At 51.3% G+C, this 27826-nt stretch overlaps 3 protein-coding genes across 9 annotated transcripts; 2 read left to right on the top strand and 1 right to left on the bottom strand.

The window, feature by feature from the left end:
* Window positions 1-67: 67 nt before the first annotated feature.
* PHKG2 (phosphorylase kinase catalytic subunit gamma 2) lies at window positions 68-15384 on the top strand. Of its 2 annotated transcripts, XM_064294893.1 has the most exons (10): window positions 68-199; window positions 529-641; window positions 6037-6212; window positions 6490-6544; window positions 7977-8042; window positions 8128-8291; window positions 10165-10255; window positions 10362-10515; window positions 10588-10713; window positions 10811-15384. In XM_064294893.1, exons 2-10 carry the CDS (start codon window positions 547-549, stop codon window positions 11102-11104), a joined length of 1221 nt encoding a protein of 406 aa, XP_064150963.1. In that variant the 5' UTR covers window positions 68-199; window positions 529-546; the 3' UTR covers window positions 11105-15384. The 2 variants fall into 2 exon arrangements, with proteins under 2 accessions (XP_064150963.1, XP_064150964.1); XM_064294894.1 differs by lacking the exons at window positions 6037-6212; window positions 6490-6544.
* On the bottom strand, window positions 11426-15007 carry CFAP119 (cilia and flagella associated protein 119). Of its 4 annotated transcripts, none has more exons than XM_010598528.3 (9): window positions 14804-15007; window positions 14505-14536; window positions 13876-13941; window positions 13549-13718; window positions 12914-12984; window positions 12575-12691; window positions 12427-12487; window positions 12264-12353; window positions 11426-11652 (listed from the first exon to the last, which is right to left on the bottom strand). In XM_010598528.3, exons 1-9 carry the CDS (start codon window positions 15005-15007, stop codon window positions 11474-11476), a joined length of 990 nt encoding a protein of 329 aa, XP_010596830.2. In that variant the 3' UTR covers window positions 11426-11473. The 4 variants fall into 4 exon arrangements, with proteins under 4 accessions (XP_010596830.2, XP_023414724.2, XP_023414725.2 ...); XM_023558956.2 differs by having other exon boundaries at window positions 14505-14659; XM_023558957.2 differs by lacking the exon at window positions 12575-12691 and having other exon boundaries at window positions 12427-12574; window positions 14505-14659.
* Window positions 15385-15516: 132 nt separating the features above from the next.
* Window positions 15517-27726, top strand: RNF40 (ring finger protein 40). Of its 3 annotated transcripts, XM_064294839.1 has the most exons (21): window positions 15517-15620; window positions 15704-15908; window positions 16300-16467; window positions 16600-16741; window positions 17429-17635; window positions 18195-18316; window positions 18439-18585; window positions 18678-18752; window positions 19447-19566; window positions 19663-19842; window positions 20034-20169; window positions 21220-21341; window positions 21429-21856; window positions 21948-22065; window positions 22205-22354; window positions 22540-22752; window positions 22832-22957; window positions 23992-24132; window positions 24227-24328; window positions 24787-24916; window positions 26486-26577. In XM_064294839.1, the coding sequence occupies exons 2-20, from the start codon at window positions 15777-15779 to the stop codon at window positions 24877-24879; spliced, it is 2922 nt and encodes a 973-aa protein (XP_064150909.1). In that variant the 5' UTR covers window positions 15517-15620; window positions 15704-15776; the 3' UTR covers window positions 24880-24916; window positions 26486-26577. The 3 variants fall into 3 exon arrangements, with proteins under 3 accessions (XP_064150909.1, XP_003418906.1, XP_064150908.1); XM_003418858.4 differs by lacking the exon at window positions 24787-24916 and having other exon boundaries at window positions 15518-15620; window positions 26486-27726; XM_064294838.1 differs by lacking the exon at window positions 24787-24916 and having other exon boundaries at window positions 15566-15582; window positions 26486-27726.
* Window positions 27727-27826: the final 100 nt, after the last annotated feature.

Here is a 27826-nt window from a genome sequence, read left to right on the forward strand (position 1 = left end):
TTCCTATTGGGCTACCAGTTTCCAATCAGAAGGGTTTCTGAACCTCAGTCTTCGGCCGGCTTGGCCATTGGCGGACAGGATAGGGGCGGGGCCTGGGGTCGTTGCAGGCGGCTCCAGAGGGATAAGGTAAGGGACTGGAGGCGAACCCGGCGACTCAGCGGTCTCGCGGCGACCGCGAACTCTCTCCACGCCCCGACAGGTGAGCCTGCCTGAGACCCCCCGCCCCATCCCGGCGCTTGACAAAGTGCGCCTGCGCGGCAACAGCCGCCCGCCCTGGTGCCCCTTCCCCTTCTTCCTCGACACCTTTTTCCTTCCCCTCTCTCGCCCCTTTCCCTTCCCCTGTTACCCTCCTCCCCCAAGACCCTTCGGAGGGGTCTTCCCCATCCCGATCCTTCCCCCACCCCGTCCCCACCCCCCAGGACCCTGGCTCCCCAGCCACCAGGGCTACGCCTCCGGGAGCCGCGATGTGCGTCCTCTCAGAGCTTGTGGGCCTCCCTGCCCTCACTGCCCTCGGTTTCCTCCGTGCAGGCCCCCACCTCCTTCAGAATGACGTTGGACGTGGGGCCGGAGGACGAGCTACCGGACTGGGCCGCTGCCAAGGAGTTTTACCAGAAGTACGATCCTAAGGACGTCATTGGCAGGTAAGGCCGCGGCCGGGAAAAACCGACATCCAGAGAGGTCGAGTCTTAGCCAGAATACACACTTCTTTCTAGGGGCTAGATGGTTCTAAATGGAAAGGGTCAGGGTCAGTGGGGACCATTTGGTGACTAGATTCTTATTCTGAGTCATCCCCTATTTTTTCACAAATTCATTCATTTCCCACAAACGTGGCAGACGCAAAGCTAAACATGGAGTCGGTGTGGGCAATGGGGGTGGAGAAGATGTTGTCTATGCCTTGGAGGTACTCCAGGTGAAGTGGCTGAAAGAGACATGAGCAGACAAAAGATATTTGTCGATGTTAGAGATCTGTGCAGTGCTTTGGGGTCCCAGAGAACCAGGGGATTAATGCCAAGGTACAGCTTCCAGGAGGCGTGATATTTGGACTGGGTCTTGAAAGACGAGTAGGAGTTCAGCATACAAAGAGCAGAAAGAAGTTCTCACCTATAGAGGCAGTGGCAGATATGTTTATTCATGAAAGGTTTCCTAAGCACATGCTATGTCTGGGTGCACTGTGCTAGGCACTAAGGATATAAGAGCCACCAGGTTGCTATCCTTGTGGGGTTTACAATCTAGTGGTTGTTTTGTTGTTAGGTGCCGTTGAGTCGCTTCCGGCTCATAGTGACCCTATGTATAACAGAACGAAACACTGCCCTGTCCTGTGCCATCCTCCCAGTTGTTATGCTTGAGCTCATTGTTGCAGCCACTGTGTCATTCCATCTCATCAAGGGTTGCTCTCTTTTTTGCTGGCCCTCTACTGTACCAAGCATGATAATCCTTCTCCAGGGACTGAAGAACATGTCCAAAGTATGTCTTGCCATCCTTGCTTCCTGTCTAGTGGTGGAGACAGACAGTAAACATGAAAAAAAAAATTAATGGAAGTGCTAGGGATGAAATAAATAGGATGATGGAATGAGAGTAATTAATGGAGATCCCTGTAGATAGGGAAGCCTGGGAAGGCTTCTCTGAGGAGTGAGTTTTGAGCTGAGACCTGAAGGATGAGAATGAGCCAGTGATGAGTTCGGGCAGAAATTTTTCCAGGCCAAAGGAACAGCAAGGGCGTAGGCTCCGAAGCAGGAAAGGAGAGCGATTAGAATGTAGTATGAGTGAGAAAGGGCAGAGGAAATGGACTCGGAGAGGTGAATGTGGGTTAGATTATGTAGGGCCTTAGGTTATGGTAAGAAATTTAAATTCTACTTTAGCGAAATTGGATGGTAGTGACGTTATCTGATTTATTCTGTGAGAATTTAACCTTCCTGTGCCTTAATTTCTCCATTGTAAAATGAGAATAAAAATAGAACCTACCTTGTAGGTTGCTATGAGGATGGAATGAGTTAATATGACAAACTTAATAGTTCCTGGCACGTAGTAAGGGCTCAGTACATGTGGGTTGTTATTACATTTTAAAAAGATTATTCTAGCTTATGTGCGAGAATGACCTGGCACCATTTAGCGATCTGTTAAAGATGAAAGAGCCATCAAGGGAAACTGAGGAGATGCCATTTGCAAATCAGAAGGAAAACTACTAGAAAAATATGCTTCTGGAAGGTTGACATGGGCTGCTCTGTTGAATACTGCTGACACCAGGAAAGAAGACAGGGGCATGATGATTAGAGTTGGCCACACTCCTTTTAGATACCATGTGGAGATATCATTAAGGCAGTTGGAATCAGGAATTCTGGAGAGAAATAGAGAACTCAAGGCTTAAGACAATATAGCAGGAGTCATTTGGATATTGTTGGTATTTAAAGTCCCTGGGACTGGATAGAGGTCACCAGGGGAAAGAGAGTTTTGGGAAAAGAGAAGAAGGCCCAGGCTGAAACCCTGGGGTGCTGTAAGGTTTTAGGGCCAGGTAAGGGAGGAAGCACTGAGACTGGGAAGGACCAGAGACTCTACTGCTAAGGGGAAGAGAAAGACCGGTTTTGGAGAAGGCAGTTCAGAAGGGTAGGGTCCTTATCGCCTCATTCCAAGATTACTGTGGTAGCCTTGCCTTCTTGTTTTTTTCTGTATATTATCACTCACTTGCTCAGAATACCAGTTTTTTTCACATGTAAAGGTATGAGACATTCCAAGAGCTTGGCAAATTCTGACTAGAAATTGGTGACTCGTTCTAAGTCATTGCAACAAAGATTGGATAGCAGGGTTGTAGCCAAAGATTAGGAAAAAAGACTGAGAGCATTTGGTGAAGCCTTAAATGAGAGGTGAAGGAAGTGGGATTTATATCTTGCAGGTAATAGGGAGGCATGGAAAGAAAACAAGAATTTTGAGTCTACCATAGGTTAACTATAAGTTTGGAAATATTAAGTGTCATGAAAAAGACAGTTGTTCTAGTGGTCCTGCTGAGGAATGAGGAAACACTTAGAACTTGGTAGAAAATTTAAGCTGGGAGGTTTTTAAGCAGCAGGTGACATGACTTGGGCTATGTTTTCGGAAGCAAATTCTAGAAGCAGGTTGAAAGATGGTTGCAGGAGCTGAGATGGGCAGCGGAGGTATCAGTGAGGCTGTTACCCAGATGAGAGAGAGAAGGGCCTGAGTCAAGGCAGTGGCAGTAGGAGTGGAGCACTAGGAAACAGATTTGAGAGAGTTGCAGAGTGGACTGGACCAGCTGGATGGGTGGATTGTGAAGAAGAGGGAGAAGCCAAGAATGATGTCAAAGTCTCTGTCTTAACCTGGGTTTTCTAGAGGAGCAAAACAAGTGAAACATATATACCTAGAGAGAGAGAGAAATCCAAGGAAATGGCTCATGCAGTTGTGGAGCTGGCAAGTCCCAAATCTGTAGGTCAAGTGACTGACTGAAGTGGTTGCAGGGGCTTATGGACCCAAAATCGGCCAGGGATGCGGCAGCTGGAGGCCTCTGGTGACTTATGGGGTTGCCAGGTTGGCAAATCCAAAACGTGCAGGTCAGGCAGCAGGCCAGAGACTTCTGCATGCTTACATTCCAAGAACCAGAAGTTAGGCAATGAGAAGAGTGCAAGATGGAGAAAAGAGTTTTGCCAGAACCTCCCTTTGTATACTGGAGGCAGGCCACACCCCCAAGGAAACTCCCCTGTCTACTGATTGGCTGCTCACTTCAGATCACAAAATAGAAGGCGGTTACAGGTAGTCCCTGATTTAGGAGGGTTCTGTTCCAAAGTAAGTTGAATAACCTTATTTATTTAGTTAGTTTTCATTATATTGCTTTTATTGTCAGTATCTTTAATAATTTGATCTTTATTTGTCTTTGTGAGTTGGAAATATTACATGTAAACATCTGTGAGGGAACATCTGAGAATGATAACATCAGCAAATTATGCGCTACAACTTAGTATATACTACATATTACCAATGATAAGGAAACCCTGGTGACATAGTGGTTAAGTGCTGCAGCTGCTAACCAAAAGGTTGGCAGTTTGAATCCACCAGACACTCTTTGGAAACTCTACGAGGCAGTTCTACTGTGTCCTATAGGGTTGCTACAGCGTTGCTATGAGTTGGAATCGACTCGATGGCAGCTGGTTTGGTTTTTGGTTTACCTGTGATAAGATGTACCAAAAAAACCCCAGATAGTCATAAGCGGGGTTCGTCGTAACTAGAATACATCATAAGTTAGGAACTAACTATACATAGTGTCTGCCAAACCACTGAGAATCATAGCCTAGCTAAGTTGGCACATAACATTAACCATCACAGTTTCTAACTTGGGAGTCTGATTGAATGGCAGTGCCATTCATTGAGATTAGGAATATGGAAAGAGGAGCTGGTTTCAGAGGAAGATGAGGTATTCAGGGGCCATGACAAATGTGAGATGTCTCTAGAACCCAGTAAAACATGTAGACCTGACACTTAGGGGGGAAATCTGGGGATAAAGGTTGAAGTTATAGAGGTGGGCAGGATTACAGAGGGAAAGTGAGGGCCTGAGAAAAGGGCCAAGGATGAGACCCTGGGGAATTTGACGTTTAAGGGACGGACAGAGAACAAGGTGTATCAGCAGAAAGAATTTGAATTTGGGTCTGGAGACCTAGGTTGGAGTCTTGGCCTTCCCACACTGTGGGTAGATAAGTCATGATACATAGTAGAAAGACTTAATTACTTGAGAGAAAGGTAAATCTCAGAGAAGGGGGTGGTCTCTTCTGGCTACAGAAGACACAAATGGGATGAAAATTATATAGTATTTAGTTTGGGCCTTAAATCGGGGATTCTTAGCTGGATGGCTTTAGGGAGATTTTGAACCCCTGAAATTGTACATGGTAGAGGTCTCCAGCTTTTGTCAGATTCCCAAAGAGATTCATTAAAGGGTGAGTAACAAGACCAGTGTCCTCAAACTCAGATACCCTTAGTGATTGGACGGGAAGGAAGCTGAGAGTAAGACAGTGGGAAACAGCGAGTGTAGTGGCAGCTAGAGAGTTCTTACACTGCAGAAGATGTATGAATTCAAATTTATAAGGAACATTGTGCTGGCCAAATTCAAACACTTCTATAAGCTATATTTGGCCTGATAACGAGTCATTTGCATCCTTGATTTAATAGAGATACGGGTGACAGGCACTCCAAGCAAAGGGAGTTTTGAAAGGGCAAGGAGACCCACGAGGGTGCAGCGATAAAGGTATATGAATGCAACAGAGGGAACCAACATCAGAAAGGTGATTTGAGGCCAGATCCTGGAGGGATTTGAGCCTTAGCCTGAGGCCGTATAGAGTTGGTGACAGTCAGAGCAAGAGAATCCCTGTCTAACACTTTCTCTTTACCATGCCAAAGGGGATTTCCCATCTCTCTACCTCATAGCTTCTTTCAGTATCCCTTCAAGATACTGTCGGCTGCATTCCAGAGCTGGTGAAGCTGAAACCTAGAGCCCTTGTGTCAGTGGGTCACTTTCAGTTTATTAAGTGGCATAGCTGGGGCCTAAACTAAGGTCCCCTGATTCTCAACTTTGGTCTTCCAGGCACTTGGTATTGTTTTGGAGCCTCCCATACATGAGGTACTGTAGGAGAACTTTAGAATTTGGATGAGGTGATCAGGGTAGTGAGTGAAATTTGGAGGGCGCCTTAGATCATTTCATCTTACCTCCTCCTTGTGGGGTGCAGGGCAGGGGGCAGGTTTGGGGGCTGAGTGCAGGAAGGGCTTGCCCAGGTTTACCCAGGAAGGAGTAGCAGAGCCTGGGGTAGAGCCCAGGTCCCCCGCCTGCTCTCCCTGTGAGCTTTGTGTTGCACCTTGCTGGCTTCCAGGTTTCTGAGGCTACTGTGAAGCTGCTACAGGCCAGAGTGAGCCCCCTGGGTGGATGGCCTCTTGTCCGGATAAGTCTTGGGAGCCTGGTGCAGTGAATGTGAGGGCGCTGAGGCCCCATTCTGCGTGAAAATGAGAAAGCAGGAGGCCCTGACTTGTGCTGTTGTCTGGCTTTGGCAGAGGAGTGAGCTCAGTGGTCCGCCGTTGTGTTCATCGAGCTACTGGCAATGAGTTTGCAGTGAAGATCATAGAGGTGACAGCTGAGCGGCTAAGTCCTGAACAGCTGGAGGAGGTGCGAGAAGCCACGCGGCGAGAGACGCACATCCTGCGCCAGGTCGCTGGCCACCCCCACATCAGTGAGGCTGCATTCCCTGCTCCTGTTAACTGACTGCCCCACTGCCTGCTGGCCCTGCCCACAGCCCACTTCCCCATCACCACCTCCATGCCTCTGCTCCCTTCTTCCCGGCTCTGCTCCACCTCAAAGAGTGGCCAGCCTTTGGGTCCCTACTGCCTCCTTTGGTTCTCCTTCCTTCCCAATAACAGCCCACTGCTATCTCAGGGTGGAAAAGCCCCTTTAATACATATCCGCTCCTGTCCATCTCTGTCTCTCTGCCTTTCTGCCTCTTTCCCCAGTCACTCTCATCGATTCCTACGAGTCTTCTAGCTTCATGTTCCTGGTGTTTGACCTGTGAGTATCTCCTTGCCCTGATCTGAGAGTTCACTCCCCACCTCCATGCACAGCCCCAGCCTTACCGTGCAAAGGGCTGGAGAGCACCCTGCACACACCTTCCTCTGCTCCAGCGAGGGCCTTGTCCTTCACTGTGGACTGCCTGCCAGCCCATGGCTCTAGCTTTTCTTCCTAGGTACCATGATGGAGGCAAGTTGTTCAAGATCAATAGTGACCAGTCAAATTCAAAGGGTCCTCATGACCTAAGGAGACACTGTCCCAGGCCTCCATGGTTATAAGATTAGCAGGGAAGAAAAAGTTGTCTTAAGAGTGTCCACCAGTGAACTGACCACTTATAAAATAGACCTTCCACTTGACTCTCCCTCCTTATTGAATATTGGTGTCTGTCTCTGGCCATCAGTTCTTCATCTGGTCAGTCTGAATCTTAATGTTAGATATTATAGTTGCAAAGGTACTTCAACAGAGAATGATTTGAATAGCAAAGATTTAAGTGAGACTTTTGGAAAAAATTGACAAAGCCTTCAATACAGTTACAGAAGTGACCCTCTGGAAAAGTCAGAAAGGAATTAGGCTATGTCTGTTACACCACCATGTAACTTTAGGAACAATGTCACTCTCCAAAACAACGTCTGATGTGTTTTTTATTTAAGGGATTGTTCTAGCATTGTAATTATAACCTCAGTTTTTAAAGACTTAGGTTAAGAGCTATGGCTGATAACCAAAAGGTTGGCAGTTCGAATCCACCAGGCGCTCCTTGGAAACTCTATGGGGCAGTTCTACCCTGTCCTATAGGGTCACTATAAGCCGGAATCGACTTGACGCCAGTGGGTTTGGTTAGGATAAAATAAGCTAAATTTCAGAATAAAGTCCTGTTTAACTTTATTCCAGTATTAACTGTGAAATTTTTTGGCCTATAAATTATTCATAAATGGATTCACTTTAAGAGGCCTTTTTTGGGTGCACTTAGTCGGAGCTATGGTGGCACAGGGGTTAAGGGCTACAGCTACTAAGTCAGAAGGTTGGCAGTTCAAATCCACCAACCATTCCTTGGAAACCCTGTGGGGCAGTTCTGCTCTGTCCCATAGGGTCGCTATGAGTCAGAAATGACTCCATGACAATGGGTTTGGTTTTTTGGTTTGGTGTTCTTTGTTAACAAGGACCTCGTGTAAATTATGGTCACAAGAAGGCATTTACTCTTGCTAAAATAGCCCCATGATGGCATAATGCAGATATTTCAGCCTCCAAGCCACTGGGCCAAACTGCCTCTGGCATCCAATTCTCTCTTGGAGTGCTTTGTCTTAAGGCCCTTTGGTTTCCCTGCAGAGGTATCTGCTTACTGGCCTCTTCCACGGTATTTTCTGTGGGCACTGGCTTATCTTCTCAACCCTCACTGTGGGGTGCATGTACCTCCCACGTCCCTCCTATCCCTTAGGATGCGGAAGGGAGAGCTGTTTGACTATCTCACAGAGAAGGTGGCCCTCTCAGAAAAGGAAACCAGGTAATGGCTGAGCCTGCAGCCCTTGGGTGAGCAGGGAGTAGGGTGGGGCGGGGAGAAACAGAGGAGGAGATTGTGCCTCCCCTAGGTCCATCATGAGGTCTCTGCTGGAAGCAGTGAGCTTTCTCCATGCCAACAACATCGTGCACCGAGACCTGAAGCCTGAGAATATTCTCTTGGATGACAACATGCAAATCCGACTTTCAGATTTTGGATTTTCCTGCCACTTGGAACCTGGCGAGAGGCTGCGAGGTGAGGAGACCTGGTGCCCTAAGAGACTTGGGAGGGAAAGGCTGTTGAGAGATCCTAGTGCCCCAGGCCTGAAGTTGGCTAGGTCTGAGTACTGAGCCCCAGGTACCAAAAAATGGGGAGAAGTCAGTGAGACTGGCCGTGTAGTCCCTGGGTGCAAAGCTTTGTGTATAACTCAGTGTGGGCTTCGTGAGTTGGAGAGAGTAGAGACAGAGGAATGAAGCAGTGAGCAGTGGCACACAGCAGGCTACGACCATGGCAATGGGATGGTAAGAATAAGGAGCACCTGATTCAGCTTGGGTCACTGACAGAGGAATGGTCCCCAGAGCTGGCCCAGAGGGAGCCTGGGCTTGTCCAGGGAAGAAAAAGAGAGAATTGGGTTACCAGGGCTCAGCAGTGTGTTTAGAGGCCTGGAGGGGAGATGGCCATAATGTGCTTCTAGAGTGTTGTGAGAGCCTGACATGGCCAGACAGCATTTCCCACCTGGTGCCCTGGAACTCAGGCTCACCTGATGTTAATACGCTTGTCATAATGGAAATATTTCTACTGCAAACGGGAAACTTTAAAGTTGAACTGTGGGACTCCTCAGAACCTTTAATATGACTTCAGTGGCTTTGTACTGAACTTACTAATCATTAGCATTTACTGGGTGCTTATTATGAGCTAGGTACCACACTAAGACTTGACATGGCTTATTTCTGTAGATCCTCTCAACAACCCTATGAGATAGTGTTTGTGTCTCCATTTTATAGATGAGCTTGAAGAGGTAAGGTGACTTGCCCAAGGCCATGTGGCTGGGATTCAGACATGGGCAGTCTGACTCCAGAGCCCATGCTCTTAATCTGTGGACTTAGAGAAATCTTGTGGATGCTGTGCTTTTCCTTTAGGCTTTCACATATACTTTCCCCCTTCTGGAATAATCTTTGTTCCTGCCTGCTCTGTCCTCTCCCTTGGCACTTTCAAGTTCCAGGTCAAGCTAAGTCCCCTGAATTTTGTTCTCGTATCTTCTCTATGACATGTCTTAATTGTTATTTCTTGTTTGCTTTCTGGTAGACAGTGAGCTCTGTAGGGACCCATCTGTCAGATTCCCTTCCGTCCCTAGTATGGTGCGTGGTACATGGCAAGAATGTGGTACATAAACAGGTGTTCAGTAAATACTTAGTGTAGGAGTGCATTTCCCAAGGGAGTTGTCTCCAGTCTAACCTATTAAGATCTTCTGCAAGTGTGCCATGTAACACAGTTTGGAAATTGCAGGGCTGATGGAATTGGTGCCTGCGAACAGAAGAAGAAACTAAAAACAAAGGCTTGGACAAGTTGTGAAGGACTCTGCTGTAGAAGTCTAGACTTGATCCTAATGTATTGATGGAGAGCCAGGGAAGGGTTTTAAACAGGGGACTTAACCAGTATGTGCTTTTGGAACTCCCATATTCCCACTGTTCCCGTTGAACTGAGTGGTGGTTTAGCTAACCGAAGTGGAGATTATAGGAGGAGGAATAGGTTTGGGCAGAAAAGAATATGAAAAGACTTTTTTTTTTTCCCCTCATATGTATATAAAAATGTGGTTGCTGAGGAGCGGGGAAGGGCGGTTGTAGGTTGACTTGGCTGAAGGGTTGGAGGAAGCAAGTGATACAGTTGGGTAGGACCTTGAAGTCCAATGCAAAAATCAGGGTATCCTAGGAAGGCCTCAGGAGCCTTGGTAGGTATTTGAGGTGTTCAGCAGTGATAGGTTCTGTACTGAGACTGCAGAGGGCAAGCTGGAGCAGAATGGGGAACGCTCGTGGCTGGGGCAGTGTTGAGAAGGCCCCGGCAGAGATCTGGTGTTAAGGGCCCTGCGGGGGCCAGTGGCATCTCCTCAACCTCAGCTGTCTCTCTCCAGAGCTGTGTGGGACCCCAGGGTATCTAGCACCAGAGATCCTTAGATGCTCCATGGATGAAACCCACCCAGGCTATGGCAAGGAGGTTGACCTGTGAGTTTCTAGTCTCCCCCGCCTGCCCACGTGTACTGTCTTTCAACACACTTGCCCCCAGTGCACCCACATGCCCAGTCCTGCCTGACTCTGGTCTCTTTCCCAGCTGGGCCTGTGGGGTGATCTTGTTTACACTCCTGGCTGGCTCACCACCATTCTGGCACCGGCGCCAGATCCTGATGTTACGCATGATCATGGAGGGCCGGTACCAGTTCAGTTCGCCTGAGTGGGATGACCGTTCAAACACCGTCAAAGACCTGGTGAGCTGGGGCCATGATAGGGCAAGAGGGGAGGCCCAAGAGCTGCTCCTCGAGCTCTGGGGTTTCCCCTAGATCTCGAGGCTGCTGCAGGTAGACCCTGAGGTGCGCCTGACGGCTGAGCAGGCCCTACACCATCCTTTCTTCGAGCGCTGTGAAGGCAGCCAACCCTGGAACCTCACGCCCCGCCAGCGGTTTCGGGTAAGCCTGAGAGCGTCAGGGCCTGGGCCTTTTCCTCTGCCCCGTGATTCTTTTGTGGTGGATACACCGCTGGAGCTCACACTGTCCCCTTTCCTAGGTGGCAGTGTGGACAGTGCTGGCTGCTGGACGAGTGGCCTTAAGCACCCACCGCATACGGCCCCTGACTAAGAGCGCACTATTGAGGGATCCTTATGCACTGCGGCCAGTGCGGCGCCTCATTGACAACTGCGCCTTCCGGCTGTATGGCCACTGGGTGAAGAAGGGCGAGCAGCAGAACCGGGCAGCCCTCTTCCAGCACCGGCCCCCTGGGCCTTTTCCCATCACAGGCCCTGAAGAGGAGGGGGACTCAGCTGTTATCCCTGAGGATGAGGCTCTGCTGGTGCTGGGCTAAGACCTCAGCCCTGAGGAATTCCAGAAAGTAGGACTCTCCAGGGGGAGGATTTTTATCAGTCTAGCCCCTCTGGGCTCCAGCCTGAAGCCCCTTGGCCCACCACTGATCATGCTACTATCATAAAGACAAGCCCTGTACACCTACCCCGCCAGCCAGGGCTTGGAGATCAGAGCTGGGGTGGAAGGGAGCCACCTGGAATGCCATGCCTGGACTCGCCACTGTTGCCTGTACTGCACATGAAATAAAATCTGCTATGTGCCAGGGAAAGCAGGTGCCCCGTATCTGGTTATTTGGGCAGGGAGGCCCAGAAGGTGCTCAGGATGTGGGGGTAGGGCTGGCTCAGGCCTTTATTGGGGAAAATGCTGGGGATCACTTGGTCTTGTTCTTGCCTTTCCCCGGGGGCAGGTGGTAGGGCCGCTCCAAGGCGGCCAACTTGCTGTTGAGCCTTTCTTCGCTGGCCATGAGCTGCTCCTCCACTACCTGTCGCAGCTTTCCCAGCTCCTTGTTCAGCTGGGTCTTGATGAAAGCTTGGAGGGTGGAGACTTGACCTGCAGGGGCAGGGGAGGAGGGATCGGTCAGGAGAGATGCGCGTGGGGCTGCGGGAATTGCCCCTAGCAGGGCAAACAACTCCCAAGGTGCTCCTCAGGTGGCAATACATCAGGAAATGTCAGCCAGCCCGTCTATGAGAGATAGATGGGCAGAGCTGCTTTACCACACTTGCTGGGTTCACATGCTGACTGCTGTTTAGTAGTTGTGTGACCTTAGGTTATTTAACCTCTCCATGCTTTAGTTTCCTCTGTGTAGAATGTGGATAATAACGACACCCACCATTAAGAGTAGATTGAAGATTAAATGAGTTAGTAAATGTAAAATGCTTAAAACAGAGCCCGCCTGGTACACAGTAATTGCCAAATATGTGCTAGCCCTTATTGTCACCAGTTTTATAACCATCTTCTCTGGAGCCCCTGCCCCGCCCAGTACACCCCAGTGTTTATATCTGTTTGTCATACTGGACTTCTGCGTAAGGAATCCTTTGGAGAAAAAGCACTTGATTTAAAAAAAAAAAAAAAAAAAAGGTCTGAAGTCCTGATACGGTCAAAACCATTTGTTTTACATCCGCCTGGAGTCACAGGGGACCCTAATCCCTCCGGGTCCTCACTTGACTCTTGCTCTGGCTGGGCCACTGTTTCCGGTTCCTGCTCTTGCGGGGTGACTGCCTGCTCTTCTGCCTCTTCGCCTTCTTCTTTCTCTGTAAGCCAGCAGGAAGAGGCTTCAGCCCCAGTACCAGCCCTAGTCACAGCCCTCTCCCTTACTCCTCTTACCCTCTGGCCAGAGCTTGGGTGGCTGCAGCCCCAAGTAAGTCAAAGACAGATCCAGCCGCACCTGGGAGGAGGGAGGCTGAGTGGAGGCTGTCTGCACTGAGGGAAAGAGGAGATGAGGGGTGGCCTCTTGTAGCCCATGGCCCAGTACCTGTGGTGTGAAAACGTATTTGTAGAGCTTGAAGTGGCGGAAGTAGGTGTTGATCACATAGTCTGATAGGGCCAGCAGCTGTTCCTCATTAAAAAGGTCGATGCTGAAGGGAGGCCGCTGTGGGAATGATCAGGAATTAGAGGACTGACCCACCTCAGGCCTCCCTTCCCCCCACCACCATCTCCTGCAGGCCTGGTCTCTCCTCTAAGACTTGGCATCTAGGAGCAGGGAGAACCCACTGCAGTCTTTAGAAGAAGATGAGGGTGATGACTGTCAGAGCAGGAGGTGAGGCTGGACTGTGTCTGGGGGAGGGTGAGGGTCCCATTCCAAGGAACTGACCCTGACTCCATGGCAAAAAAGTACACTGGTGAAGTAGCAGTAACATTCTTCGACGTTGCCCAAAGGGGTTGCTGGGATGGAAAACAAGATAGGACGGTGAGTCCCCTCCCTGATATTAATTCATTTCACTCACTCAACGTTAATACTGAGCATGAGATTTAGTGGCAGACAGATCTAGGTTCAAGTCCTGGCTTGTTTCATTAATTCAACAAATACTGAGTATCCACTATATACTGTTCTAGGCACTGCATCAAACAGGCAAGGTCCTGCCCTTATGAAGCTTATATTCTAGTGGAAGGGACAATAAACCAAAGAATATAATAGCTTCAAATATTGTTAAATATTCCAAACAAAAGTCAGGGAATAAAGTAAGCAGGGGTTATTTTACTGAGCACAGTGCATGCATTTACATTTACTATTTTTCAGAACAGTCCCACGAAGTTAGTGCTATATCCTCATTATATAGATGAGGGAAAAGGATTTCAAAGGTTAAATTGTGTGTGATAATTCTGTTAGGTAGTGACAGAGATTCCAGGTGGTAATCCCCCACTTCCTACTTCCTGTCGTCTCTTGTGCCAGCCAAGCTTCTCCCTCTCCCTGGGACTCAAACTGTCCAGTAGCCTCCTCCCTCTCACCAACACAGGCCTTGTGGAGATCCTGGAGCAGGGCACAAGCTGCTGATGTCTGCTCCAGTGAGAACCCTTGCTGGCGGCAGAAGATGAGTGCATGGGAGAAGAGGTCCAAGGTGATGGCCTCCCGTGGGTTCTCCTCAGGACAGCTCAGCCCCAACAGCTCAGCCAGCACCCTTAGGAGGGGGAGAGGAAGGAGTGAGTGAGGGAGTGCAGAGGAATGCCTAGCCCCCTTCACCACCTCACACTCACCACATGCTTTGGAGCCAGCCAAACCCATCCCCCTCAGCCTTCCCCAAGAGCTCTTCTTCCCCTCCCTGCTCAGCCCCATACTCCCTCATCTCCTCAGCATTGGTGGTCTTCTCCAGCCGGTGCATAGAATGGATGTCCAGGTACTTCCTGTCATAGGACAAAGGAGGTGTTGGTGGTTGTTAGGAATGTCTTGTGGCAAGGGTTATAATGGCTGTAGGTTTGGACTGAAAACTAGACCTGAGTTTGAGGCTTGGCCCTTTCACTCACTTGCTCTGTAACCTCAGGCAAGTCACTTCCCTCTCTGGACCTCAGTTTCTCCATCCCCAAATGAGGGGATGGCCTAAATGAGCTCTTAAGATCCTCTTCGTTTATGAAACCTAGGGTTAGTAAACGAGGTCTTGTCTCTATTTGGCCACTACCTTGCTGTATGACCTTGGCCAAGTCCCCCTTGTGAGCCTCAGTGTCCTTATTTGTACAGTAGCAGCTCTGATAGGCCACTACATCCTCAATCCTTGGCTCCTTCCTTCCCACACTCCCTCTGTGGACTGGGGAGGCAGAAAAGCTAGCTTCTAGTCACCTTGGGTAACTGCACCTCTATCTCCTCTGCGAAATGGAGATACCCTGGCTACTTGACAGGGCTGTTGGAGACGCCACTAAAGGAATAATGCAAGGATGAAGCGTAACCTTTTCCCGTGGTTCTTCACACTCACCACATGCAGATCCGAGGCTTAGGCAGCGGCGGCTGCGGAGAGAAAGCGGATTGGGGAAGGCAGAGCTGTGCTGTCCGTGGTCCTTCGCGAGTCTCTATATCAAGGACCACGTACAAGCAATGCAGGCGAGGCTGGGCTTCAGCAGGCCCTAATTGCTATATATAAGCATATTTACAACTGGGGTTGTTCCCAAGGCAGCTCGGGAAACATCTTTTACGTTAAACATAATGACAAGTGGCGCCCCGCCTAGGATCCCTCTTATAAATATCCCTGAGCAGACCACTCTGCTTCATTCTCACCGGGAACAAGCCGGCTCCAGGATCGTCGTCCACTTCCATGGAGGCGACTGTTCCCGACTCGGTTCGCACACCCGTTCCCATCCTCGTGGCCGATTCACGCACTGAGCTGAAATCTTTCTCCGGTTCCCGCTGCAGTTCGGAGGGTGGTTCAAGCTCCGACTGCAATCTCAGCCCCAGCCATTGGCTGGACTTTTGGCGGATCATCCCGTCGCTTTTCCGTGCTGCGAAGCAGCTCAGCCTCTGTCCCGCCTCCGGTCTGGGACAGCCGGTTCTCGGGCAGCGACTGCCAAGGTCTGGCACTGTAGCGACACTTCAGCCAATCTGCGCCACAGAGAGGCTCAGTGCAGCCAATCCGCGGGAGGCGTCTTCCCTCGTCTCAACAGTGACCGTTGCTAAGGGGGCTTGTGAAGGAGGGACAGTAGAAAGTGAAGGGCACTGACCAATCCGTGGCAAGGGGATGCGCATGCGTAATAAGTTGCAAGTGCCCACTTCTGTGCCCAAAGTTGCCAATAGGAGAGCAGGCTATGTCCTTGAGTGGGCGAGGTGGGAGTGTGGTGTCAGTTACCATGGGAACTGTCTACTGGCCAATCACCGAGAGAAAGAGGCGTTCAGGAAGAAACCAAACGGGACGCAAAAGGCGGAACCATGTGAGACCGAGAGATACAGGAAATACTTTTCGCCACATCCGGTCCTGCCTCCCGCGCATGCGCCGAGCGCTGAGGCGGCCGGTGACGTCCGGTGAAATCCAAGATGGCGGCGTTAGGCTGAGGCTGCTGCCGGTGAGGGCCCCGGGGCCGGCGGGGGCAGGATCCAGGAGGTGTGTGCGCGGGCATGGGGATGGGGGAGGTCGGGACTCTGGGCACCGGCCGCTTCCACATTTCTGCTCTCTGTCTTCTGCAGGTGAAGTAAGTGCCGCCTCCGCCTGCCTGACGCCCGTCGGTGGGGCCCCGTCCTGCTCCTTGCCGCCGCGGCCATGTCTGGGCCCGGCAACAAACGCGCCGCCGGAGATGGGGGCTCAGGGCCCCCGGAGAAGAAGCTGAGCCGCGAGGAGAAGACCACGACCACTCTCATAGAGCCTATTCGCCTTGGGGGCATCTCTTCCACGGTTCGTAGGTCCTAGCCCTCATAGTTAGCCAGGCTCCCATCTCCGTTCTCTGCCCAGACCACCCAGAGTCTTACTTCCAGTTCCCCCAGGCTTAGCAAATCTACTTTACAGAACACTGTTGAAGGGAGCCGAGAACACGACGTCTGCCGTCCTTTTACAGGCAAGGTCCCTAGAGGACGTATGAGTTGTCAAAGACTTAAGGGTTAGAAACGGCAGAGATAGAAGCAGAACGTGAGTCTCACAGATCAAGCCGCTATCTCTCTGGGCGTATGAGCCTCTTTAAATCCTGTTAGCAGTTAGTTTGGAGATACTGTTCGTTCTTTGATTCACTTTTTGTTTGGTGTCTGGGCCCTGCCTGATCCCACTTCGGCCTCTTTGTTTCTCTTGGTAGGAAGAGATGGACCTGAAGGTACTGCAGTTCAAGAACAAGAAACTAGCTGAGCGGTTGGAGCAGCGGCAGGCTTGTGAAGATGAACTCCGAGAAAGAATTGAGAAGCTAGAGAAGCGGCAGGCCACAGATGATGCCACACTCCTCATCGTCAATCGCTATTGGGCCCAGGTGGCTGCCCCTCTTTTTTCCTGGATCTCGCCTTTATCCAGCTACCAATCCTCAGACTCCTTTCCGAGGAAAGAGTATTACGCTGGGAAGCACTTGGGGGTCCATAACATTTTTGGTCCTTTCTCCCTTCAGCTGGATGAAACTGTGGAAGCCCTTCTTCGTCGTCATGAGAGCCAGGGGGAGCTGTCTTCAGGGACAGAGGCACCTGGAACCCAAGAGGGGCCGATACATGATGGGACCCCTCTGACAGAGCCAGGGACGTCAGAGCCGAGGGGTAGGCCACAGCTCTAGGATCTGAGGAGCTTAGTTAATGTCCGGAAAGGTTATGGAGAGGAGGGAGTTTTGATATGAGACCCCTTAATCCATGCCCCCCCACCCATCCACCCACACACACCCCAACACAATTGAGTTCGGGTTTGGGTAGCAAAGTATAGGCTTTGGAATCTGATTGACTTGGTTCATATTGCAAGTCATGTTTAGACGCTGGTTTAGTTAAAGTGTTGAGTGTTGATTGTGTTTTTGGCACTGCTGTAGATTTGCAAGAGACAAAGATAAGCAAAAAGTATCATTCCTGCTAATAAAGGAGCTAACGTTCAGAGAGGTAGATTTGCTTTTAAGTAGGTCAAAACGTAAGTAGATGGTGATCTTAAACTATAGTCGAACAGCATAGGGATCTTTGAAAGAGAATCATGTGCGTGCTTGTTTGTGTGGCCCTCATTTAGATGGGGAAAGTAGAGGAGGCTTCCCTGAGAAAGTGATTTGGGAACTCTGGGGCCTTGAGGAAATTAGCTCCCTGAAAACTTCAGTTGTTTCACTTTCAAGACAGGGGTAACAGTGTATCTAGGTGGTGGATGTGTTGACTCAGTGAGCTGTGATGTACGAAAGACTCATTCTGGGACTTGGTATAGGGTGGTCGTAACTGCTGCTGTTATACTCATGAGGGTTTGTCCATCCCTTTCAGAGCCTCTGCCAATGCAGCTGCGACCCCCTCTGAGTGAGCCAGCCTTGGCTTTTGTGGTGGCACTGGGCGCCAGCAGCAATGAGGAGGTGGAGCTGCAGCTGCAGGGCCGTATGGAGTTCTCCAAGGCCGCAGTATCCCGTGTCGTAGAGGCCTCAGACCGATTGCAGCGCCAAGTGGAAGAACTCTGTCAGCGAGTATACAGCCGAGGTTAGTTGTCTGTACCCCACCCCAGAGCTGTCCACCCCCACCTATACCTTTGTGGCACTCTCTCTCCAGTTGCCCTAATGCTGTGAGCCCAAAGGCAGCCAGAATTCCCCAGGAGTAAACCAGCTGTGTTCTTAGCGGAAGAACTGGGGTGTAGGGGGGGCTCCAGCTTTGATTTTTGGAGTTGAACTCTGGAGAAATGGGTGGAGGAGTTTGTGATATTGATGGGGTCACCTCTGGCTGGAGACCTCTCTGGAGCACTGCACAAACCTTTTTGGCAGTTAGTGATCCACGAGGCATGGAACCAAGTACTCAAGATTTAGAGGCTGACGGGCTTCTGCCAGCCTTCATTCTGCCACTCTAGCCTGGGTATCCGGGGCAGATGGATCTTCTCTTTGAGCAGGTTATCTCGTTTCTGGTGGGGATAAGAATCTCTTAGCTTTGTCATGAGAAATTGGCAATAAAAGATGGTGGATCACACTTGGCATACAGCAGACTCCAAAATGCAAAACTTTGCTCTGTTGCCCTGGAGTTAACTCTTACCTATGCCCTGCCTTCCCAGGGGACAATGAGCCCCCCAGTGAGGTGGTTCAGGCACGCACTCGGGAGCTGGGCCGTGAGAACCGGCGACTACAGGACTTGGCCACCCAGCTGCAGGAGAAGCATCACCGCATCTCATTGGAGGTGGAGTCAAGGGCTTTTGGTGTGGGTTAGAACCAGAGCAGGGTTTGTGTTAGATGGGCACCCGAGGAGCTTCAGGGAACCAAGTTCCTTGTCCAAGCATCTGCTCCCTCCATTGTTCCTAGTACTCCGAGCTCCAGGATAAAGTGACTTCGGCAGAGACCAAGGTGCTGGAGATGGAGACAACGGTGGAGGACCTGCAGTGGGACATAGAGAAGTTGCGCAAGCGAGAGCAGAAGCTCAATAAGCACCTGGCGGAAGCCTTGGAGCAGGTGGAGCTGGGGTGCTAGGTCAGATGGAGCCAGTGCTGGGTACTTAGGTCCCTAGTTTTGTATCCATCTGTCTGCCTCTCTTCTCTTCACAGCTCAACTCTGGATACTATGTGTCTGGGAGCTCCTCGGGCTTCCAGGGTGGCCAGATCACACTCAGCATGCAAAAGGTGAGGGGCCGTCATTCTTCCCAACCCTTTCCATCACCTTTTCTCAATCCCACCCTTGATGTTCCCTTCAGAGTTAAGGACAAACGTCCAGCCAAAATCCCTGAGGCCATGTGTTAATTTACTCGCTAAACAATTGTTGAACACTAAGCGCCAGCCACCATGCTGGGTGCTAGGAGTACTGGAGAACAAAACAGCTTAGTTTCTAGTTGCGGGAACAGACGATAAAAATATCAGTTACGCCACAAAGGGAAACAAAGTAGAGGAAAGAGAGAAGAAGTGGAAGTGTGTTGGAGTCGATTGGCATTCTTAGCTGGGTGGCTGCGGAAGGACCTCACTGAGGGGGAGGGGGTGCATTTCATCAATATCTCATTCCTTGTCCTGCCCTTACTCTCACGTCTCGGTCGTTGCATGTTTTCTCGGTGCTATCAGGGTAACTTGCAATTTCCTTTTACTTCAGCTGGTTCCTCAGTTTTTCCAGGACAGCCATCAATTAGGAGCGTGGTTCCCTTGAGTGACCATACAGTACTACATTTTCTCCCACTTACATGGGAGCCTTTAGGGCATTGCTTAGTCTGCTTCATTCTTGGGGGCTTCAGATTCCATCTGTACTGCACAGGGGAGCTTGGATGGCGTGTATGGTGGGGATGTGAGGGAGGCCTGCAGCCTGCATCCCACGGCCCCTCCCACTTTATAGTTTGAGATGCTGAATGCGGAGTTGGAGGAAAACCAGGAATTGGCCAACAGCCGCATGGCAGAACTGGAGAAACTACAGACTGAACTACAGGGGGCTGTGCGGACCAATGAGCGTCTCAAGGTGGGCTGTGGTTGGGGCTGGGACAGCCTGGGCCTGCAAGGTGGGGCTGATTCCTGAATTGTGCTTGCTAATCACTTTCGGTCATATCCGCCTCAGGTAGCCCTACGGAGTCTTCCAGAAGAGGTGGTGCGAGAGACGGGGGAATATCGTATGCTGCAGGCCCAGTTTTCTCTGCTCTATAATGAGTCTCTCCAAGTGAAGACCCAGCTGGATGAGGCCCGGGGGCTGCTGCTGGCCACCAAGAACTCCCACCTGAGACACATCGAGCACATGGAGGTGTGGCCCTGGGACAAGGGGACTGGGAGGTAGGGGCCAGATCCTTAGGGCTCGAGGCACTGTGTGCCTGTTAGGAGTCCCTTAGGAATAGATTCTTCCTAAGTCATCGAGGCCTGAAGTGGGGCTGAGGAGGGAAGCGCTTGCCAGGGGAATCTAAGGGGTCATGTGGATCCTTGTGGGTCAACCTGCAGAGCGACGAGCTGGGGCTGCAGAAGAAGCTGCGCACAGAGGTTATCCAGCTGGAGGACACGCTGGCCCAGGTACGCAAGGAGTACGAGATGCTGCGCATCGAGTTTGAACAGAACCTGGCAGCCAACGAGCAGGCGGGTATGTGGTGAGGACAACGTGGAGGTGGGGCCTTATCTGGGAGTGCTGGGCCCTGGGAGTGCTGGCCCTGCTTATCCAGGTGCAAGAGGTTAAGCCCTCTTCCCTCCTAGAGCCTCAGCTCCCTGTGGAAATCAGAGACCACACTCCCTGGCTCATGGGGCAGTCAGCTGAGGTGGCAGATGGAGCAGGTGTAGCCATAACAAGCTGCCAGCCCTGTCTGTGGCTCTCTGGCTTTATAGTTCTTTTTTCACGTAGTTATTCTTTTTATAACGATTTATTGAACATTATCTATGAGCGAGACTCTGTCCTAAGCTTTGGGGTTATGCCAGTGAACAAAACACAAAGAATTCTTGCCATTGAGGAGTAGTATTTTAGTAGGAGAAGACAGGCACTGAAGAAGATAAAACACGTGTGTTAGGTAATGATAAATATATCAAGCAAAACAAAGCAGTTGTTAGTTGCGGTTGAATCAGTTCCTACTTGTGGCGACCCCATGTATGCAGAGTAGAATCACTCCATAGGGTTTTAAAGGCTGTGACATTTTGGAAGCAGATTGCCAGGCCTGTCTCCTGAGGTGCCTCTGGGTGGATTTGAACTGCCAGATGGGTGGGTTTGGCAAGTAGTTGAGTGCTCAAACCATTCGCACCACCCAGGGACTTCTAAATAAAGCAGGGAATAGAAGATAGAAAGTATTGGGAGAAAGGTTGAGGTTTTGGGTGGCAAGGCCTGGGAAAGTAATTGAAGTAGTATTTGTTTAAAAACCTAAAGGAAGTTGATTAACTTTTTTGTGTGTATTTACACTTATTTGTCCCATTGAAGGAAACCCGGAGGTATTTTTAAAAATCTACATTAGCAGAAATAACACGAAGAGGGAGTGTCAAGTTCCTTTTAGGAATTAGTTTGATGAGCTCATAGTAATAGAAGGTCTCAGTTTTCCTCGGCTGCACAGTGGGAGTGATGGCTCTGGCTCAGCCTCTTCCCCACTGAGGGGGCAAACCCCTGACCCAGGGACCAGCCCAACCCCTTAACTTCCTGACGCCCCTCCCCCAGGGCCCATCAACCGAGAGATGCGCCACCTGATCAGCAGCCTCCAAAACCACAACCACCAGCTGAAGGGGGACGCCCAGCGCTATAAGCGGAAGCTGCGGGAGGTACAGGCTGAGATTGGCAAGGTGAGCAGGGGCGCTGCCTGGGAAAACCCTTTCCTGGACCCCAGTGTGCATGTCTCACCTCACCCTGTTTCCTGTCTATCTTCTCAGCTTCGGGCCCAGGCCAGCGGCTCTACCCACTCCATCCCTAACTTGGGCCATCCAGAGGACTCCAGCCTCAGTGCCCCAGCCCCAGGAAAAGAAGAGGGTGGGCCAGGCCCTGGTGGTGCCCCTGACAGCAGGAAAGAGATGACTTCAGTGCCTGGCGCCACCATAACTGCCTCATCAGTGAGGAAGGAGGAACTGGTCTCCTCTGAGGAGGATGCCCAGGCCCTAACCCCTGGGGCCCAGGGCCCCTCCTCACGGGGCCGAGAACTTGAGAGCAGGCCCAAGCGGGAGCTTCGAGAACGGGAAGGGCCTGGCCTTGGACCCCCATCTGCAGCCTCAGCTCTCTCAAGGGTTGACCGCGAGAAGGCCAAAGTAGAAGAAGCCAAGAGGAAGGAGTCAGAGCTCCTCAAGGGTCTCCGAGCAGAGCTCAAGTGAGGCCCTGTTCTTGTCTCCTGTCTTTATAACACCTGCCAAGTAGTCTCCAGCCCTTCTCACTAAGCCTTCCTCTTGTACCCCCGCTAGGAAGGCCCAGGAGAGCCAGAAGGAGATGAAGCTGCTGCTGGATATGTACAAGTCAGCACCCAAGGAGCAGCGGGATAAGGTGCAGCTCATGGCAGCAGAACGCAAGGCCAAGGCAGAGGTGAGGACAGGTAGGACCTGGGGCGTGCAGAAAGGCTGCTCCAGAGGTCCTGTAATGCTTTGGGGCATACCGAACAGATGAGAGCTCCAGGTCAACGAGATGCAGTGACAAGAGTGCTCCATCTTCCTGGTGGCTGTAGGTGGATGAGCTACGGAGCCGCATCCGGGAATTAGAGGAGAGGGATCGGAGGGAGAGCAAGAAGATTGCGGATGAGGATGCCCTGCGGCGCATTCGGCAGGCAGAGGAGCAGATAGAGCACCTGCAGCGCAAGTTGGGTGCCACAAAGCAGGTGTGGCTCCCTTTGTGGTCCACTTGCTTCTGAACCCTGGGATTCCCCTAACGCCCTCTGTTGGGCACGTTTAGCATTGTGGCACCTGGATGGCCTCTAGTTCTTGGCTCAGCCATGTATTCCTGTGGTTCCCCATGGCCATTCTCTCCACCACACTCCATCTTGTCCCTGTCTACTTGCTGCAGGAAGAGGAGGCGCTGCTGTCAGAGATGGATGTGACAGGTCAGGCTTTTGAAGACATGCAGGAGCAGAACGGGCGGCTGCTACAGCAGCTACGGGAAAAGGACGATGCCAACTTTAAGCTGATGTCTGAGCGGATCAAGGCCAACCAGATTCACAAGCTCCTGCGGGAGGAGAAGGATGAGCTGGGTGAGCAGGTTCTTGGCCTCAAGTCCCAGGTAAGGCTGCCCTGGGCTTGTGGGGTGGAGCTGGAGAGGCAGGAGCTCCTTAACACTGAGCCCTTACCTGTGTCCTCAGGTGGATGCCCAGCTCCTGACCGTGCAGAAGCTAGAGGAAAAGGAGCGGGCCTTGCAGGGCAGCCTGGGGGGTGTGGAGAAGGAGCTGACACTACGTAGTCAGGCCCTGGAGCTCAATAAAAGGAAGGTGAGGCTGGGCCCCAGGGGACCAGCCACCTAGGATGCTGGCTCATGTCCCCACTTTTCTGATTCCATTCAGAACACCTCGGAAGGGAATGGCCTGAGGGTGGAGCTCTGAGCTGGTTAACAGCTCACGTGTGTCTAACACATACTCTGTGCCAGGCCCCGTGCTTGGTCACATTTCAATCTCAAAATAATCCTGCAGAGGTAGTTTTCATATTATTATCTTCACTTTATAAATAGTGAGGAAACTGAAGACCAGGGAGATAGTTGACTTGCTCAAGAAAGAGAGGAACCCACCGTTTTTGGTTCCAGGACTCATTCTAACCACTGCATTGGTTAGCTGTAAAATGGGGGTGGTGGTCTCTGTCACGCAGCTGCGTTAAAGGAAGTAAATAGAAGAAACGCCTAGCTCACGGTGAAGGCTTAAGATTAACATTGATTTTCATAGTGTTTCCCCTGCTGGGCTTTTTTCGCATCCAGTCAATCCATTCAAGCAGTATTTTCACATTTCTGCTGTGTACCAGGTCCTGTGCCGAGTGCTGGGGAGGCAGTGGGAACAAGAGGGGCCCTGCCTTTGTGGAACTTCCAGTCTTGAGAGACAGATATCAAGCCAGTAATTCCACAGATAAAATGCTATTACAGATCACAGTAAGTCTTAAGAAGGGAAGTAGGGTGCTGTGAAAGAAAAATAGGGAAGTCTCTCTCAGGAGATGATATTTGACCTGAGATCTGAGGGACCTGCAGGGGAGAAGTCTGTATATTGGGGTAGTTGAGGGAAACAAAAAGAAGAGCTCTGTGAAGGCTCAAAAACAAGAGCATCAGCTGAGGAACTGAAAATATCAGGCATGAGAGGGAAAGTCTAAGGAGGTAAGGGCTGAGGGGTCAGGAGGCAAGACCAGCTCTGGTGCAGATACTGAACCTGATTTGACCCCAAGAGCAAGAACCCCTGGAAAGTTTTGTGCAGACATAGGTGGACTATGGCTTGACTCTCCAGGCACAGGCAAATAGTTCCACTCCTCCCTGTCCCACCTGTCTCAGGCTGTGGAAGCAGCCCAGCTGGCTGAGGACCTAAAGGTGCAGCTGGAGCACGTGCAGACACGGCTACGAGAGATCCAGCCCTGCTTGGCGGAGAGCCGGGCTGCTCGTGAGAAAGAGAGCTTCAACCTCAAGAGGGCTCAGGTGTGTGTGGGATGGAGGGCTCATGGAGGTGGTCTGGGATCAGGCAGTTCAGGGTGAGGGCCTTTGCGCTCAACTTAGCCTCTCTCCTACCCAGGAGGACATCTCACGGCTGCGGCGCAAGTTGGAGAAGCAGAGGAAGGTGGAGGTTTATGCAGATGCTGATGAAATCCTCCAGGAGGAGATCAAGGAGTACAAGGTGGGGCTGTGGGGCTGAGCTGTGTCCCATCAACCCAGGAATCTGAGATGAGGGGTTGGTGAGAACTCTAGTGGTAATTTGGGAACCCTAGAGATAAGGTGAAGGAGCCTTGGTAGCATAATGGTCAGTGGTTCAAAGCCACGAGCAGCTCTGTGGGAACAAAAACCTGGCAACCTGCTCTAGTAAAGATTACAGCCTAGGAAACCCTACGGGGCAGTTCTACTCTGTGCTGTAGGGTGGGTATGAGTTGAAGTGGACCCTGTGACACACAACAATAGAGATAAAGTAGGATAGTAGAAAGGTTTGGGGCAGAACATAGGTTGTGGAGTTAATGACAACCGATGAGGCGTTGATTGTACAGCTACTAGTGCCAGGTACAGTGCTAGGTAAGTGTGTTTTTAGATGGTGGTGGCAACCACATAATTCTTCCATTCAAGTGATGAGTGATATACTGGCAGAGGCAGAGAAAGGCTGTGGGAACTCAGGAGAAGCCCTTAAACCAGCCCTGGGGTGTCAGCAGGCTTCCTGGAAGGAGTGTCACCAGAAGCTAACCTGAAGGATGAGTCAGGGTTGGCTGTGAGGAATGAGGTAAGAGGGTTCCAGGCAAAGGGAAAGGCAGATGTGAGGGCCCAAGTGGAGAGAACAGAGAGCTGGACATCATCGTTGAAGGAGAGAATGTAGGTTTTGTCGTAAGGAAGAAGCCTGGAAAGGCTGGGCAGGGTCAGACCCTGAGGAGTGTGGTAAGCCAGGCTGAGATGCCTGCCTTATTCTCTAGGCAGCGTGGAGCCATCAGGGTTTTAAACAAGAGACTGACATGGTCAGGTTTGCTGTTGGATTTGGGTTGGAGGGGTTAAGACTAGAGGCAGAGAAATCTGTTAGCTATTGCAGTTGTTGAGGCAAAAATGATACTGGTGTTAGAGACAAGTAGATGGGTTCAGGAGCTGTTTAGCAGGTAAAACTGCCTAGACTTGGGGATGGATCAGGTGCATGGAGTGAGGAAGGGGGAGGAGGTGTTAAGGAAGACTCCTGGGTGGCTGGTTTGAGTGGCTGGGTGGATGACAGTGCCATTTACTGGGATTAGGAAGATGGCGAGGAGCAGGTTTTGGTAGATGATGTTTAAGGATGTGTTGAGAAGAAGATGGGAGCTGTAGCAGCCTCAAAACTTAAGTGATGGGCAGAGGAAGAGGAGGCTGTAGATTGGGAAGAAGGAGAGTGATATAGAGGGAGTGGAGAGGGTAAGAGTTTAAAGGGAAGGGTGTAAAGCTGAGTCAGCTGCCAAGGAGGTAAAGGAACTGAGCAATGGGAGATGCCTCCTTGGCTTTGGCAGTCTTGGCAGGAGTGGTTTTGGGGTAGAGGTCAGATTGTTTCTGCCTTCTTACTGACTGGAGTGAGGAGAAGGGGGTAAGATTGATAGACAACCCTTTGAAGTACTTTGGTCTTAAAGGGGCAGAGGCAGCCGTGGAGTGGAAGGAAAGGGTTTCTCAAGACGAGAAAGATTTTGGAGGCTGTTAAACGCTAGTAGGTAGTAGGGTCCTGAGCGAGAGGGCAGAAGTGATGCTGGGGAGGTTGCTGAGGTGGCGGCCTGGGGTGGGATTTGAAGCAGGGTAGAGGAGGTATGTTGCGGAATGCCGAGTGTAGAATTCCTGTCCGCAGTTGAGAGGCGAGAGCTCCTGTTGGCAGATAGGAGATTTTGGGACAGGAGAGGAGTGAGTCCAGGGACCCACAGCAGGATCTCTGGGCAGCACTGGGCGTCTAGCTGACAGTGGAGACAGCAGATTTCTAGTGGTACTGTCATGCCTGGATGTGGCTTAGCAGGTGCAGATGAAGAGGTCAACAGGATTGGAGTTTCGCCAGAGAAGGACAGAGAGGTAGAAGAGCTAGGCAAGGCCCATGTGCCCTTGGCTTTGAGAGGGCACACATGACAGCTAGCTCTGCCCTGGTTGGGATCTAGACCCTGCCACTTTCTAGTTTTGAGACCCTGGCCTCTGAGGCTCAGTTTCCTCATTTGTACAGTGCTCACCCCACTGCCCACCCCCACCTCTCAGGGTTATGGGGAGGGTTAGATGCAGTCTAATGTGTGGCGGGCTCAGCCTGGACCACCTTAGGGTCTGGGCACCATCAGGGTTGTTCCCAAGCTCATGCCTTTGCCCGGCCCAGGCGCGGTTGACCTGTCCCTGCTGTAACACCCGCAAGAAGGATGCAGTGCTTACCAAGTGCTTCCACGTTTTCTGCTTCGAGTGCGTGCGGGGCCGCTATGAGGCACGCCAGAGGAAGTGCCCCAAGTGCAACGCAGCCTTTGGTGCCCACGACTTCCACCGTGTCTACATCAGCTGAACCCATAACTCAGGGGACTTTGGAGCACCCACGAGCCCTGGGGGCTGTGCCCCCAGCCCCTCCCCATCCCAGGTCTACTGGCCCCTACCCTGCATTCCAGACCCTATGGGCCCGGTTCCTGCCTACCTGGTTGGTTTGGGGGCGCCAGTGCATGCTAGTGGGATCAGCTAAGCTTAGCTCTGTGTTTTCCCGAAGATCAAAGGGGCAGCCTAGGTGGCACCTGCCTTTCAGGAAAGTCGGCCATGAGAGGCCTGAGGGTCCTGAGCTCTGAACTGAGCTCCCGGGAGGCTGCCCTAACCTTCCTCCGTTTCTACAGGCCCATCCTAGTTTTAAGGAGGAAATTCCCCAGGCTGTGACCTCTCACTAGAGGCTCACCACCTGGCTGCACACCCACAAGTGAGGAGTGAGCTAGGCCCCTAGCCCCTTTTTGTGAGACTGAGTCCTGAAATTTCTTCACCCACCACCCCCCAGGCTTGGGCAGGGCTTCCCTCCTGTGGTGCTTCTTGTGCCTCTTTAGCTCTTACCACAAGAGCTAGAGCAAGGGGCACCACCTTGGGTGTCACCATACTCTTCTCGGGGATTGCTGCAGTCACCCCCATGCCAATCTTGAGGTGTTCAGCCAACCAAGAGCATCAATTTGTAGCTAAACAGGCCCCTCCCCAATTTCCACTTCTCTCCCAAGCCCCCTTACCCCACCTCATGTACCCTGAAGCTCCACTGGGTCCCCAGCTCTGACCCTGCTTTCATCCTGGTGGCCTTATCTGGAGTGGAGGCAGAACTTCCCCGGAGGGGAAGGGACAGACCAGCCATTAGGCCAACTTCCAGTCATTCCAGGCAGAAGAGCTTCACCCAGCCACCCTGTGATTGAACCTGTACCCATGATGCTTCCTGTGCTGCCTGCCCACGTAAACTCCATGGGCTGGGAAGGCAGCACCCAGAAGGGCCTGTGAGGTGGAGCTGCTGATAGATGCCAGGGCCTGTTTGGACCTACAGCTCTTACACTACAGAGATGTGTTGTATAGGCTGGTAATTGTTATAAATAAATGTCCAACCCTTGGCCTACAGTCGGCGTAGCCAGGCCTCCTGCCCTGACGTGGTGCCCCCTTTCAGCCACTGCCCCTGCTTCGGGATATGAGACCCCGCTTCCGGCCACTACAAAATCCT

The sequence above is a fragment of the Loxodonta africana genome, chromosome 12 (assembly GCF_030014295.1).
Source record: "Loxodonta africana isolate mLoxAfr1 chromosome 12, mLoxAfr1.hap2, whole genome shotgun sequence".
Taxonomy (NCBI): Eukaryota; Metazoa; Chordata; class Mammalia; order Proboscidea; family Elephantidae; genus Loxodonta; species Loxodonta africana.

Bases quoted from the DNA above. Each gene is read 5' to 3' on its own strand.
- PHKG2 (XM_064294893.1), top strand. From the start codon at position 547: ATGACGTTGGACGTGGGGCCGGAGGACGAGCTACCGGACTGGGCCGCT. The intron at 10,516-10,587 runs GTGAGCTGGGGC...GGTTTCCCCTAG, and splicing joins CAAACACCGTCAAAGACCTG to ATCTCGAGGCTGCTGCAGGT. The intron at 10,714-10,810 runs GTAAGCCTGAGA...CCCCTTTCCTAG, and splicing joins CGCCCCGCCAGCGGTTTCGG to GTGGCAGTGTGGACAGTGCT.
- CFAP119 (XM_023558956.2), bottom strand. From the start codon at position 15,007: ATGATCCGCCAAAAGTCCAGCCAATGGCTGGGGCTGAGATTGCAGTCG. The intron at 13,942-14,504 runs GTGAGTGTGAAG...GTCCTATGACAG, and splicing joins AAGCCTCGGATCTGCATGTG to GAAGTACCTGGACATCCATT. The intron at 12,692-12,913 runs GTCAGTTCCTTG...TCATTCCCACAG, and splicing joins TTTTTTGCCATGGAGTCAGG to CGGCCTCCCTTCAGCATCGA.
- RNF40 (XM_003418858.4), top strand. From the start codon at position 15,777: ATGTCTGGGCCCGGCAACAAACGCGCCGCCGGAGATGGGGGCTCAGGG. The intron at 17,636-18,194 runs GTTAGTTGTCTG...CTGCCTTCCCAG, and splicing joins TCAGCGAGTATACAGCCGAG to GGGACAATGAGCCCCCCAGT. The intron at 22,753-22,831 runs GTAAGGCTGCCC...CTGTGTCCTCAG, and splicing joins TTCTTGGCCTCAAGTCCCAG to GTGGATGCCCAGCTCCTGAC.